General features: G+C 29.3%; 1 protein-coding gene and 1 long non-coding RNA gene across 4 annotated transcripts; both read right to left on the reverse strand.

Annotated features, from left to right (window-relative positions):
- Positions 1 to 7827: 7827 nt before the first annotated feature.
- LOC106767040 lies at positions 7828 to 12285 on the reverse strand. Of its 3 annotated transcripts, XM_014651856.2 has the most exons (8): positions 12267 to 12285; positions 11963 to 12088; positions 11345 to 11477; positions 10210 to 10286; positions 10039 to 10117; positions 9559 to 9668; positions 9023 to 9087; positions 7828 to 8345 (listed from the first exon to the last, which is right to left on the reverse strand). In XM_014651856.2, exons 2-8 carry the CDS (start codon positions 12062 to 12064, stop codon positions 8252 to 8254), a joined length of 660 nt encoding a protein of 219 aa, XP_014507342.1. In that variant the 5' UTR covers positions 12065 to 12088; positions 12267 to 12285; the 3' UTR covers positions 7828 to 8251. The 3 variants fall into 3 exon arrangements, with proteins under 3 accessions (XP_014507342.1, XP_014507343.1, XP_014507341.1); XM_014651857.2 differs by lacking the exon at positions 12267 to 12285 and having other exon boundaries at positions 9563 to 9668; positions 11963 to 12201; XM_014651855.2 differs by lacking the exon at positions 12267 to 12285 and having other exon boundaries at positions 11963 to 12194.
- A 1882-nt stretch (positions 12286 to 14167) lies between these two features.
- On the reverse strand, positions 14168 to 14883 carry LOC111242054. Its single transcript, XR_002668571.1, has 2 exons — positions 14741 to 14883; positions 14168 to 14418 (listed from the first exon to the last, which is right to left on the reverse strand). It is a non-coding gene; the product is annotated as an uncharacterized LOC111242054 (long non-coding RNA).
- Positions 14884 to 15281: the final 398 nt, after the last annotated feature.

A 15281-nucleotide genomic window follows, 5' to 3' on the forward strand; every position in this document is an offset into this window, starting at 1 on the left:
AAGGATATATATGTTGCAGCTTGAGGGGGGATATTGGAATTATTTTATTCTCTGTTCATATATGTGCATTTATGTTCATATATTTTTATACTTATATTCCTTTTTTATATTGCTCTGAACAATTATATATATCAATTGTACTATCTCCTTATCATTTAATAAGAAATACAATATTTCATTCTTTCTTCTCTTGTAACAGCAATCAAGTACATGAGGATTCCAACTACTTGTTTGAATAACGTAACATCTATTTTATTCCTTTCATCATTTTCTACATAGTTTGGTACCATGAGTAATTGGATTATTGACTGGATTACAATCATTCATGCCAAAGCGAGATAAAATATCCTTAATATATTTCCTTTGACACGTGAAAATTCAATATGCATTATATAAAATCTCAGTTCCAAAAAAAATACCTTATTCCCCCTAAGTCAGACATGTCAAATTCCAAGAAAAAACCTTACTCTCCCTAAGTCAGACATGTCAAATTCTAATATCAAGAAATTTTTAAAATCACCACACATACTTTCATCATTTTCAATACATATCAAATCATTTACATATAAGTTCACAATTAATAGTTTGTCTCCTTCTGTTGAATTGTATCTTGGTGCTTGTTTGAGTCCATATAAAGTTTTTCTCAACTTTTATACTTTATCTTATTTTCCATCTTCGTAAATCCAATAGGTTGTTGCACATATATTTCTCCTTTGAGCTCTCCATGAAGAAAAGCACTCCTCACATCTAATTGAAATATAATTCAGTCATGTTGTACAGCCATTGAGATGATTATATGATTTTGTCAAGTTTAGCCACTAGTGCAAAAACATCAATGTAGTCCACTCCATTTTGTTGTGCATAACCCTTTACTACTAATCTTGCTTTGAATTTGTCAATTTCTCCATTTTCCTTAAGCTTTGTCTTAAATATCCATTTTACTCCAGTTGGTTTTACCCCTTTAGGTAAACTCATCAAATCTTATGTACCATTCCTTTCTATTGGTTCTATCTCTTTTACATGGCATCTCTCCTCTTTTTATTCTTAAGAGCTTCTTCAAAAGTTATGGGGTCATTAGCAGCCACAAATATTGCATTTACTTCATCATTTGATAGGCCTTTTCCTTCTTCATAATCTGTCATCCACACTGGTTCTTTCTGTCATCTTCTAGGCTTCCCTTCAACTAGAATTTCAATTGTTGGAGGTTGAGATTTAGTTCTGAAATTCATTCTAGTGTTGACATTAATGTTTCTCCTTATTTTTTGTATTCTCTTCAACTTAAAGCTTCACTTCACTCCATGTTTGTTCAAGAGTTTTATCTTCTACTGTTGTTGTGTACTTCTATTAAGAATGTGAGTACATCAAATTGTTGCTTCTAGCCAAAAAAATTTGGAAACATGTCTTCTAGCTAGCATTGATCGAACCGTATTCATGATAGTTTTATTCTTTCTTTTAGCAATTTCATTCTATTGAGGAGTGTAGGCAACTATTAATTGTCTTCGAATGTCTTGGCTTTTACAAAAGTTTTCAAGCTCCTTGGAAGTAAATTTTCCTCATCTATCTATGTGTAAGCAAATAATGTTTTATCCAACCTCTTTTTCCTTCCATATTTTCGAAACTTTTAAGTAAAGAAAAAATTTATGATTTCTCACTTAAAAATTATACCTAATTTTTACGGGATAATCATCAATAAAATTTAGGATATACCTTTTATTACTACTTGAAGTTGGTTGAATAGGCCAACATATGTTTGCATGAACCAATTGCAAAGTTTTTATCCTCTCCAAAGGCTTTTCCCTGATATTGCATTTCGGTGTTGTTTCCCTACCGAGCACTATATACATGATCCTTATGAACTGTGATAAGAGGCAGCTCGTTCACTATTTGTTTAATGACCAGTGTTTTTAAGCCATCATAGCTTAAATGTCCTAACCAATTATGCCATAGTTGAGCATCGTGTGCTAAATCCACATGACAATAGGTTATTGCTCCTCTAGTGGATGTGAGAACAAACCTCTTGTTTCCTCTCATTTTTACTTCCATAATTTGGCCTCCTTTAGGATGAATAACATTGCACTTATTGCTCTGAATGGTTATAATTAACCTTTTTTCTCTAAGTTATCTTATTCTAAATAAAATACATGTGGAATAACATGTGTGGATTCACTGGCATTTGAACTTTCTCTTTCCCCATCACATCTATGTGGGTATCATTTCCAAGTTTTACTTTATGATGAAAGTTCTCATCTAACTATGAGAACCAATCCTTATTCCCACTCATGTGGTTACTGCATCCAGAATCTAGAAACCACTCATTTTTCTTTCCTTCTTTGAGTTTTGAAAAAGTCATTAACAAAAGGTCATCCTTTTGTTTTACTGTATCTTATGTTTCAACGTAATTAACTTTCTTCTCCCACTTAGGTCATTCATATTGAAAATGTCTCATTTTATGACATTTGAAGCATTCATTTTTAGCCTTATTGAATGATTGTCGTCCCCTTCCTCTACCTTGGGAAGATCCTCCTCTACTTCTCCCTCCTCCTTTATCTCTTCCGCTTCTCTCATAAGTCACAATCTACATTATTTGCTCCTCTTTCGTAGAGAACATCATTTGTTACTCATGAACTGGTAGGCTACTTTATAGTTTATATATTGTCATGGTATCCATATTATTGGATTCTTCACTATAAGACACCACATAGTTGAATTTTGTTGTCATAGACTGCAGTATTTTTGCAGTTATGACACTTTCCTACATGTTTTCCCCACATGCTTTCATATTTTTTGCTATCTTTAGAGTTCAATCAAAGTAGGAATGTAGTGACTCTCCCTCCTTCATTTGTAGTGTTTCAAGTTTTTGCGTAAGGCTTGTAACTATGCTTTTTTTCACCCATGTTGAGCTCTAAAATTTTTGCTTCATGGAATCCCATATACTTTTGAATGTCTCATCATTTAAAACAGTATCCATAATTTCCCCATTAATTGCTTGACAAAGATAATCTTTTATCTTCAAATCTTTCAGCTTCTGCTCCTCTGATAGTTTGAGTTTTTCCTGAATTGCTTTTGTAGGATCTGAAATGACTATAGTTCTATGCTCCACTAGATGTTAATATTCCTTTGAACGAAAGAAAATTTTCCATCAATTTTATCCAATGCTCATAATGTCCATCAAATTTTAGGATAACATGTTATATGTATTTAATGGATTCTACCATTGCTATCGATTTCTCTTTAAAGCACTGACTCTCACGAGTGTTTCACTTAATCTCGTATGATTTTAGAATTCTCACGTATTCATCTCACTCTCACTTGTTGGTTTTCTTTCTTTAATTCAATTTCCTGTGAAAGAGCTTTGATACCGATGAATATAAATAAAATATAATAATTTTCTGAATTCTGCATCACATTGTATTAATTAAAACTGAAACAGTATTACAATTTATAACCAAATATAAAGGTAACTTATCCAATCCTACTACTTTCACACAAATTAATAATTATAGATAACAAGATCATAAGTTAAAATATAATTTCCAGTTACTTAATTTATTTAAAATAAAATCTGTTTAAAACAGAATAATAAAAACAAAAACTTCTTATCCATTAACGGTTTCAGAAAATATTTTCAATTGTCTTTCAATATTTATTGGTGCATATTTCACAATAATATTACGCGTAAAAAAATATCTTCGTGTATAATTAAAGTTTTCCTTCCAATTATATATATATATATATATATATATATATATATATATATATAAAAACAATTGGTACCAGAGGATTGAAGAGAACTTCTAAAAACATAATATTTTTTTCAGTATTATACCTCAGTGAATTTGTCCATATATATTCTTTTTAATGATTTTCATTTAATATCATATAAATCGTTATTATCAAAATTTTATTATTTTATAGATTAAATACTTTGTTAACAAGTATAGGTAAAATATCCTAAAATATTCAATTGAAGTCTGTGCATTATGAATGAATAGTAACTAAAAACAAAAAAAAAAAAAAAGTTATGAAAATGATATATCTATATGTTGATTAAATATGTTTTTGTTCTTAAATTTTTAGAGAAAATTGAAATTAGTCTTTCTTTAAAATTTTGGTCTAATTTAATCTTTCAACTTTAAAAATGTATGAATTTAATTCTTATAACTAAATTTTGTTAGATTTATTTGATGTTTCAATTTCATGATAACATTTGGATTGTTTATATTGTATGACACATTTTTGCTTCAATGTTAACTAAAAAATGCTTTTGAAACATAATAAAGTTAACAAAATTTGGTTAAAAAAACTAAATTCATACATTTCTAAAAGTTGGGAACTAAATTAGGCCAAAATTTTGAAGAAGGACTAATTACACTTTTCACTAAAAGTTAAGGAACCAAAAACATATTTAACCCATAATTATAACACTAAAAGAAAGTCTTAAATAAAAAAAATAGTAATTTATAAAATTATTCACTATAATAACCAATTTATATATTAATTTATAAACTAATATTTATCCATAACTAAAATAATTTTTATTATAAATAAAAAACTATAATTAATTTTAAAATTTGCAACTAAAATAATTTTTATCACAAATTGATATTTAAATTGGTCCCTAAACACTAACAATTAAAATTTTGGCTACTAAAGAAACATTGTCTTTAATTACAAAAGTAGTTTCTAAACTAGTCTTTAAATATATTTATAATGACTGAAATTGATTATTATTTAGAAATTTTTTGTAGTGTTATTAAAAATATTAGTTTTAAGTCGTGATACTAATAATGTAAAAAAAAAATAAAAAAAAAAAACTGCCCCAACTTATGGTAATAATAGTAATTATTAATTAAAATAAAAAGAGGTGAGACATTAGAAGAAAAATGGAGGGCAGTGATTGAATTGGGATGAGAGAGTGAGGTATTAGTCAAAAGTTGGACTCTGAACCCTTTTTGTCTGAATCGTAATTTAGTTTGGTTTCATCTTATCTTTTGTTTTTGTTTGGTAACCTATCTTCATAATTTACTAATTATTATAGAAAGTGGTAGGGATACCTTTTCCACTTGGTCAAAGAATAATCCACTTTAAACCAATTATTACTAATTAATTCAAACAATAATCAAATCTTAATCACCAGTAAAGTAAGTAATAGTACTTCCTCGTGTTTTTAATACCACCACTGATTATCAGTACTTTATATTGTTTTTTAATATAATACACTTTCAACATATCAATAAAAATAAATAAGTCAATGTATTTTACTGAATATTTAGAACAATATTGTTAATGTATTATATTTATTTTTAGTATTGATGTTTTTAAAATTTTCTTTTCATTGTTAATTAATAAAAAACAAAATTTAATAGTTCATAGCATTTTGTAAAAATAATTATTTTTTTCTTAACTTCTTTTAAATCTGATTTTACATTAAGGATATAATAATTTACTATTAGACCGAGAAAGAGAGATTAAGAAAAGACAAAATGGAAATTAATAAACAAGGGAAATGCTAAAGGCGGGAAATGCAGCTGGGACCGAATCAGCATCTTTATGGACATATCCAAGTTGTTAAGTCTTGTCATCATACCTTGTTTTTAAAAATTTAAATACCTTTTTTTTTTAAAAAAATATTTTAAAATTATGAAAAAACAGTAACTAACTATGTTTTTAATATTAATAAAATAATTATATCTTAATTCTGTTCTCTGTGATGTTTAAAAACTAATAATTATTATTTTTTGGTTTTATATTATTGTTGAAGTAACTGAATGGAAGAGGTGGGTCCATGAAAAATGAATAGGACGGGACATAGAATATTATATATTAGTCAACGACAGAAGCTCTGAACTGTAGGTCCACTGTTTCTCACTATTACCATCTTTCAATAAAAATAAACCCTCTTGACATTTTTCAATAATCTACAAAAGGGTTGAAGCTCATACCCATTTCAAAGTAAGAGTCTTTGAGACATGTTTTTAAATATTTTAACACTGTTTTCATAATCGTTTTTGAAACAAAAAGAGAAAACGCAGTTTCCTATGTTTATAATTTATGAGATAAAAACTATTTATCCGAACTTAAAAAATAATTAAAAAGTTATCAAAATTAGAAGATGTAAAGGTGCATGGTTTGACTTGGTTCCGCCAATGTGAAGTTACGTGCCGTCCAGGATTAGGGTTCCACACTATGATATTATTCACCACTGATTTTTCGCCAACCCCCAAAACATATTGTTAAATGGACAACTACTATCTAATACTATTTTACTACCATTTGATTAGTTTTATAAAAATGAAATAGATTACAGAATTTTTTTTATATTTAAAAAAAGAGTAGATAATAGTAAGGAATAGAAAAAAAAACGTGGTATCAAAATATTAGTGTCCTTGTTAAAATCGTATTATTTAATTTAATTTCAAACTAAGATTTGTTTCTCCACAATAGAACTGAATCTGTATGGTATAGAAGGAACTTAATTTGACAAGGAGACAATATAATTTTAACAACATTTAAATATTATTTACGTGTTATTTTGTAATTAGTACAATAAACAATATCATATATTAATCATAGAATTATAGATAAATAATGTTTAAATATTATAAAAAAAGTCATCAAATAACATTATTATCCATTTGAGAATATGTACAAATCAGTGTTATTTTGCTATTTGTATGAACTCAACTCAAAGAAATCAATATTTTGCACCAACCAAATCACCATGACATTCCAAAGTAGACAAGACGTGCTTGCCGAAAAAGAAAGTAGACAAGATGAATGAATGAATGATGGTGTATGACATAGCTTTCAAAATAGACTTAAAATGCACCAGATCCAATGACAATCATTAAACACGGAAATATAATTCAGAATTTAAATTAATGCTCCTCCCATACTTTATATTTTAAGCTATGTTTTAGATAATCGAGTTTATTATGTTTTCAAAAATTTAAGTTCTAGTCATCTAAATATATAAAAATTAAATTTCATTCTTCATGTTACACCACTGTGAACAATTCTACATTATTTTTTTTTTCGGAATCGTAAAATCACTTCAAAAAATTATATACAAACTAGAACGTAGAATTTTCTTTTCTAAAAAGACTACACTTAAAATGGGAACACTTATGAAGACTATCTGTACTTTTAAAAAAGCTAATTACATAACTGGTTAAAATCAAATATTTGTTAAATATAATTATGAATCATTAAAATATATAAGTGGGAAACTAACAACTTTTGAAAAAAGTGGGACATTAACAACTTTAAAAAAAGTGGGTTATTAAAAAAATATTCTTTTTGAAATAATTCCAGAAACAAAATGTGTAAAATACCATTACATGAACCAGTTAAAGTACGAGCTAACAACCGTCCATGGTTGTCTTTCATTAAATGTCCTCTCACATGGTTATGGTTTGACTTTGCAAAGAAAAGAGAGTGAAGCACTATAAGCAGTACCACATCACAGGGAACCAACGACAACAAGTTTTTCTTGTAGAAAAATTTGCTAAGAGGGTATTTCTCAGCACAATCTTTACAATAGATTTATACAAGTTCTGCTGAACTGAACAGCCTAAACTGATTCCATAACTCAATGAATTTAACATTCATCCAATAACATGTAATAAACCAAATGTCAAAAAGGGCTTGTAACCAAAAAGTATTCTCTCGAAAATCACTCACAGATTCATTATTTCGTAGTGACTAGTTCGGATTCGTAGATTTGTGGATTTTCAATCGGCAGTAACATACATGTTGCTGACTTCTAACTTAAAATAAATAAAAAAATGATTTTTTTTTTTTAAAATCAGCAGTTCTTGAGAAAACTTTTACTTAGTAAAGAATTACAGATTAACTAAAGTTATAGATTAACAAAAAAGTTCAAAGCTAAATAGTCTTAACAGTATTAAAATACCACTCTCAATTTTTGATTCCTGACAAGTCTCTGCATATATGGCCCAAAGGTGGCCGCTGCACCGAAAGTGTGAACTCTGAAATTCATAAACAGGAGCCTCGGTAGCAGAGACATAGACCCAATAATCCACAATGAAACGTTCATCTCAATCGTATCAGTACATCGTACATGATATATACACAGAAGGGGCGCAGGTCTAATGGAAAACTTTGTCATTTTCATTGGTACTGTACTTGTTAACTCTTTGGCCAGTCAATTATCTCCTTGTGATTTTGCAGCTATACACCATGTGACTTGACATCAATGTCGGGGAGATTGGAAAGAGTGCGGTAAGGCTCAAAACTGTCCTGCTCTTATATCTCTATCAAGCCGATCTGCGTTAAGCGTCCCTGGAAGCTCTCTGAAGTCTTCATTGAAGATAGAATATGCACTGCAATGTTTGTTGTAAAGCAGAAAATATTTCAAAACTATCACAAAATAGTTTGCAACAAGTATATTTGGTATCAACAATCATTTATAACTTGTCAAGAATACAGATATGAGTGGGTCATAATTCTCCCTTTAAATATATTATAGATAGACATGTACCATGAAAATTTTAAGCATATAAATGTTGACAGAGATCAGACATAAAATACATCATTAGCTTTATTGTCTATGTATTCCCTTTGGTCTTTCCATTTGAGAAAACTAGTATTACTTCCATATTGTCGAAATGGATAAAACTAGAATACTAAACTTGTGACATCCTTCTTATGGATTGACCAATCAGAAAAGGTTAACATATGAAGTAGGTAGAAATATTATACATCATACTGGGAATTTTCCAAAGGGAAAAGAAGAGGTAAAATCCAAAAAAGCAAGTGAAAATAATTTAAGTTCCTGATGTGCTATTACTTAGATATGTCGAATTTTTAATCCAGGATTTTACCAAATTTATTCACACTTCATTCTCAACCTTCTGTACTTCATTTTGTCTTGTTTTAATAATGATGAAGTTCCAGTAGCATACACGGGTCTTATTTGAATTATGAGATTTGACTTTCCTCTTGTTCAACGTTGTGAACAATATACTAGTAATGCACAACAAATAATGTCTGGTCATACCTGATGTCACCAGCTTGGCGCTTTCCAAGGTTGAAGAGAATGAGACAAAAGCCAGTTGCAAGTATCTACACGAAAGTTGAAACACGCAATAAAGACACAAATTTTATCGTATACAATGACCATCGAGTACCCTTGTAAGACATCTTATTTTAATCTCTACAATGTCAAATCGAATTGATGGGTTCAGGGCATAATGGTGCATGGAAATTCTCAGCACATCAGATGAAGATCTAACCATGAGATTATGACAAGAAAGGAGTAAAACGTGCCACAGAACTTTCACACAACATAAGCTCATAATTGCTTTTCTCCCAAATAACAAAAGACTCTCTTCTTTTCAAACTTCGTTTCAAGGGGAATTCAGATTCAAAAGAAATCACAAATAATTATATACAGAAATTTGTGCAGCGAATTTATGGAGCAGCATCCCTAGTCCAAGCTATTCATAGGCAAGATATAGTGGAGTTGAACCCATAAAAAAAGATAGTAAGTGGACTATAAAAGCCCAAATAATAGAAAGGAAGAAAGAGACATACATACAAAGGTCCGAGATCCCATCTGTGGGCGACAGGAGCAAGGATAAACCACAAAGTTATGAGAAGCCACGCCTTCAGACTCAGAGTGAAAATTACCATCAAAACAACATCTGTGAATGGAGAGAACGAGCATTTTTAGAAGATTGTTAATGTCAAAGGGAACTATTATCATCATCATTGCCCATGAGAGATTCAAATATCTATATTGATGCCTGGAATAATGCATACACCTGCCGAATGACCAAGTTTAAATTGTCTGCAAGCAAGCAGATTATGGTGACACATACTGCAGATGCTTCAAGGGCCACATTGGTATAACTAGAAGATTTGGAAGTAGGAATATTTGAATAATTTATTCATGAAATAAAGTGAAATGATGATTTGAACATTATGGATTCAACAGTAAATGATTACATATTTGAAGGATGACAATAGTGATTTACTAAAGTCTAAACAAATACCATTTATTCAGCTTCATACCTGGAAGCTTCAAGTTATCGTGTAGAAAAGTGTACAGCCACTTCTTCCACCGACTTGATGAGTGAGGAAGCCGAAACTTCTGCAGAAGAAGTAATCAAGATGACATTTAATCAAATGCATACCAAATTGATGTTATGGTCACTTTGTTAGGTAACAATGAATTGATTTTACCAGATCTTCATCATCATCATCATTGTCATATTCATCCTTCACGGGTGGCTTTGGTTTGACAGCAACAATCAAGCTATCTAGTATATCAAATAACAATTAATCACATCTCTGTATGATGTAGGAATATTTAAGATCAAATGCATAATAAAAAAAGAAACTTAAAATGTAAGAGCCCCAAAAAAGATAGAGAATCAATCATTATAATCAACAACTAATCAGGTATTTTTTTATTTTATAATAGACCAAGGAATAAAGTTAGGGAGACAATGGTTTCAACTGATGCAGTCCCAGAAGCAAAAGTTATTTTCAAAAGGTAAAATTGTCAAGAGCTTATCTGGATAAGTCTCTTCATAAACACTACCAGGAGAGAAAAATAAGAAAGAAAAAAATGAAATGAGTTTCTTTATAAGCTAAAGCTAGCTAATGCACAAGTTAAAAATAAGAATTTGGAGAAGTTACATGAGAGAACTTGTACAAATAAACTCACATATGAGCTAATTTTAGCTAAGGAAGAAGTTCATTTCATTTTTTCTTGTTTCTCTCGTTAAGTACTTAAGGAGAAATTTGTCCGAAATCTATAACAAAGTTGAAAGGATGAATGATGTGACCATATCAAAGACTACGGAAGGTTGCAACTTTAAGTAGGAAATGTCAGAAAAAAAATGATAAACATACACCTCCATCTTGGATACACCTATTTTACACTTTTACATGTTGGTTAAACTAGTACAATATATTGATTAAATTAGCATAATTATTGATTAACTTCATATTTGAACCAATATGGCGATTGTAACACATCCAAACATTACATAACAATTAAAAGGGCTTCTTAAACCTCCATAGTCATCACTAATCTTGTAATAACATGAAAAATCAATGATCACATGGTTATCATGGAGACACATGTCATCCTATTTTTTTTTCAAGATCACAACACTTTGGTTAAACCAGTGAAATGTTTTAGTTAAATTAGTATAATTGTGAATTAAAGTCTAAGTAGTGTCAAGTTACTGTAAGGAATTTGAGTGTTTTACATCTATGAGCACTCAATGTCATAGAACATTCTTCTTTTTCTTTAAAGAAGTCAATATAGTGCATTTATTAAATAACCAAACTAGGACTAGAACTATACCTCCATCATTGAGTTGTACAGATAATTCATCTCCATTTTTCATGTCACACAAAGCACATCCACGCAGAATAAGACTCAAGTTCTCAATTGGTAAATTAACATTCCCAGCAACTAACCTCCTCAAATCACGCACCTATATGTGATTTAAAAGAAACAAAAGAAATGAAAAAATATCACCTATAGTTAACAAGATGGATCGCCAAACAAACTAATTAAAAGAAATAAAACCATAACCATTCTTCCCAAAGAAAGGCAGGGCAAGAATCAACATAGCTTGATCACCTCGATCCCCCCTTCCCAGACAACACCCTTTTTGGTAAAACACAACATTAACAAACAAAAATAAAAATACTCGCAGTTTGAGTTACGAAGGCACACTTGGCATAGTCCATGATTCGATTGCAACTAACCCTAGCTAAGTATCATTGTCAACTGAAATCTTGTCATCAGGGAAAAGGGTATAAATTTTGATTTTTTTTTTTTTTTTTTGTTTTATCAACGCCCCAGAGAAGAGGGGAGAACAACAGTGGATTGAAACGGTGAAAATTGAGATGATGGAATTGAAAATGAAAAACGCGAAATTGAAAATTGAAGGGGGAAAGAAGTTAGAAGAGAAACCTTGATGAAAGAAGGAAGAAGGAGGCGAGAGGGGCGTGCAGGACCAATAGTTTTGAGGACGATCTCCACCTTCTTCTCGGAGTCTTGTTCCTCCATGCCCATCTCTGAATCAAACCACGTACCACTCTACCATCATCAATACCAATTAATTAAAATATGCTTTTGAATCAAATTCAATTTAATTCCATTAAAGCTAATTTAGACCCATTAATTAAATCATTCTAAAAGAGATTCATAAACAATTTTTTTAGAGTAAACAGACAAATTTATTGTCACTTTAGTTTTTATATTATTGAAATTTTACCTGTCCAGATTAGTTCACAGATCCTTATGAAACATCTTAAACTATCCATCTTTAGAATGGCGCATAACCATTTGAAACACTTCTAAATTTTTTATTTATTTTAGATACTAAACTAGATTTAAACCCAGTTGCAATTGAAAAAAAAATTGATATTTTAAAGTTTATAATTAAGTTTTGAATAAAATTTATTTAAAAAATTATTTATAAGTTTGAAAAAATAATATATATGTAAAAGATAATTTTGAATTATGAGAATTTATTTAAAAGAAAAAGAATGAGTAAATATTATTTATAATGTATTAAGTATTCAGCAATAGAGTTTAAATATTATTTATATATTTTTTTCCAACAAATTATTCTAAAATTAAAATAAAAAGGTAAAAAGGGTAAATTAACAAGCGTCAGCAAAATATATATGAGTAAGAAAGTAAATTACAATATCAAATAAATAAATAAAAACCAACATTTATCTAGTATTTTATTTCATAAAATAAAAAGTTATATTTTTGAAATTACTATCAATTATATTCTTGTTAATGATGTTTAGCGATCTATTTAATTAAGTCTCTTCATAAAAACTTGTAGAAAAAATATAGAAAAGTGTATCTAACTTTTATATGAATTAAAATTCGATTATGTAAAAGTTCTTTCCTAGAAACTCTATAAGAATTCTATTTTTAATTAGTATATAAATTAATTTTAACTTATTAGTAAGTCAAATTCTTGTTTTCTTAAAATTTTATTGAGAAATTAATAAAAACAAATTTTAAAGAAAAGTTCGTCCTAACAAAACTTATGTACGAAGCATAAGAATTATTTTTGAACTAATAACAATGAGATAAGAAAATTAAAATGTGTTCATCTTTGAGTTCACTAACATTTGTTTTTTTTTATTTAAGTGCTAAATGTTTATTAGCAATTCGTTTTCCTTGTGTTTACCTAAAAATTGGCGTTTTCATAAAATTTACTTAAAGCAACATAATGTTTAGTTTAAACATATAAAAGTCGTGTTATTGCTTGAAGATAAAAAAAAAATGTTCTCCTTCCTTCTTAACCAAAATTTCTCTATTTATGTAAAACAAAAAGAATAATGATATTTGACAATATTTTTTGATAACATTTTAACATTATTTTATGATTGATTCATATTGATATTTATGATTATTTTTATTAATTTGTGGAATAATTTTGAATCAAACATGATACTTAAATAATATTAAAATGTTATAAAAAATATTGTCAAAATATTACTATCCAATAAAAAATTGTATATTATGAAAAAGAATAAAACAGCATAAGAACACCAACTTATGCAAAGTAACCATAAGTTTATTATTAAAAATTAAGATACATTCTTTAAAAATAATTAGAAGTAATCGAAGAACTAAAATCATAAAATAAAATTAAACATTACAATTTCATAAATATATTTTTATGTATGAATGAGAAGTTCTCTTTATGAATAAAATTATACACATTTTAGATTCGATGAATTAATAAAAAAGGTATCTGTAATTCTTAAAAAAAAATCATTTTAAAAATTCATTTTAACTAATCTGATCAGTTGTCGAAATGGTTTATAAGAATTCCCAACCCAGCTAGACGAATTGGCGCAATTGAAGGGCGTCCATTGTAATGAAAACAGCATCCCATCTTAGTTTAGTAGCACCTTTAACATTACCGGAATTGACAATTGAAAAATTCTTAAAACTATATTGATCTATATTCAACTTATAAAAAATTTATTTCATTTTCTTTTATTTTTCTTTCTTAATTAGAATTATCATAAAAAGAAATTGTCTATCCTGAGCCAATGCATATGATTTCATCACAATACAATGGAATAGTTTCGTTATCTTGATTATCATCATGCTCCCAATAATCCAATCCTTTTCTATCTATTTTCACAAAGATTCAACTATTTGCATTATTTGTATGATTCACTTTTAAACTGAAACAAGCAAATAGAAGTATATGCTAAGACAAGACTGCATTGGAGTTACAGGAAGCAGTTCGTTTCCTATGAAAATCATGCTGTCATTCATCTATTTTTCATACATAATCTACAGCAGAATCACCATTCATATGGGTGTGGCACTGTAAACTTTTTTAAGGCTTCTTTGCTTGAAAAGGAGGATGACAAATTCCATAACTGCATAGAAGTGGTCAAAACAGTATTGTTAATATAAGAAAATGTTCTACACTTACAACCTCACATGAAGTAACATAGTATAGAGACAACACAACTGTCACAGTCAAAAAAACAACAAACGACCGAAGCATGTGGCCGGTGACAATATTTACATAGGGTTGCAGTACAGTTGAGACAATACAAAATCGGTTCAGTCACATTGGCATACGGAAAATTCAACAAAACAATAATCCATGAGTTACACACGAGCTAGTTTATCATAAAAACTGATCAGATTTTGAGATCAGGAGATTCAGCATAGGAAATCGAAATCAGCTCGGACCTAAATTTGTCATCTTTATCACGGCTTGGCATTGCAACCCCATCTGACTTCTTGTTCTCAGACACAGAGTTTGAATCCAGAGTCTTTTCAGGCAGAGAGTTAGAGATAGCAATAAGAGACTCACGTGCCACCTCTTTGGACTCCTTGGTCAGTGATCCGTTATCCATATAACTATACCACTTTTCTTTTTTTCCTACAATTCAAAACCAAAATTCTCAGAGTTCATCCAATCCGAGGGATAAGATATTTTAAACTTATGATGTGATATCAGAAATTTTAAATTTGTTATGAAAGCAGGTGATCCTTGACTGGGTTGGTCAGACATGCTGACCGGGATTTGGTCAAACTTGATCAACCCATTCAACCTGTTAGGTTTATTTGACCTCAAACTAACCCCCAGATTGGGCGTACTGTCCTGAACTTTCTACCATGTTTAAAATAAGAAGACCTATTAGCTTGTGGTAAACTTCATCCACCCCATTACTGCTACATGCATGAATATATGTCATAAATAGGTCTATAAATGTCTTCGCACAGTAAA

Source organism: Vigna radiata, chromosome 7 (genome assembly GCF_000741045.1).
Source record: "Vigna radiata var. radiata cultivar VC1973A chromosome 7, Vradiata_ver6, whole genome shotgun sequence".
NCBI classification, from domain to species: domain Eukaryota; kingdom Viridiplantae; phylum Streptophyta; class Magnoliopsida; order Fabales; family Fabaceae; genus Vigna; species Vigna radiata.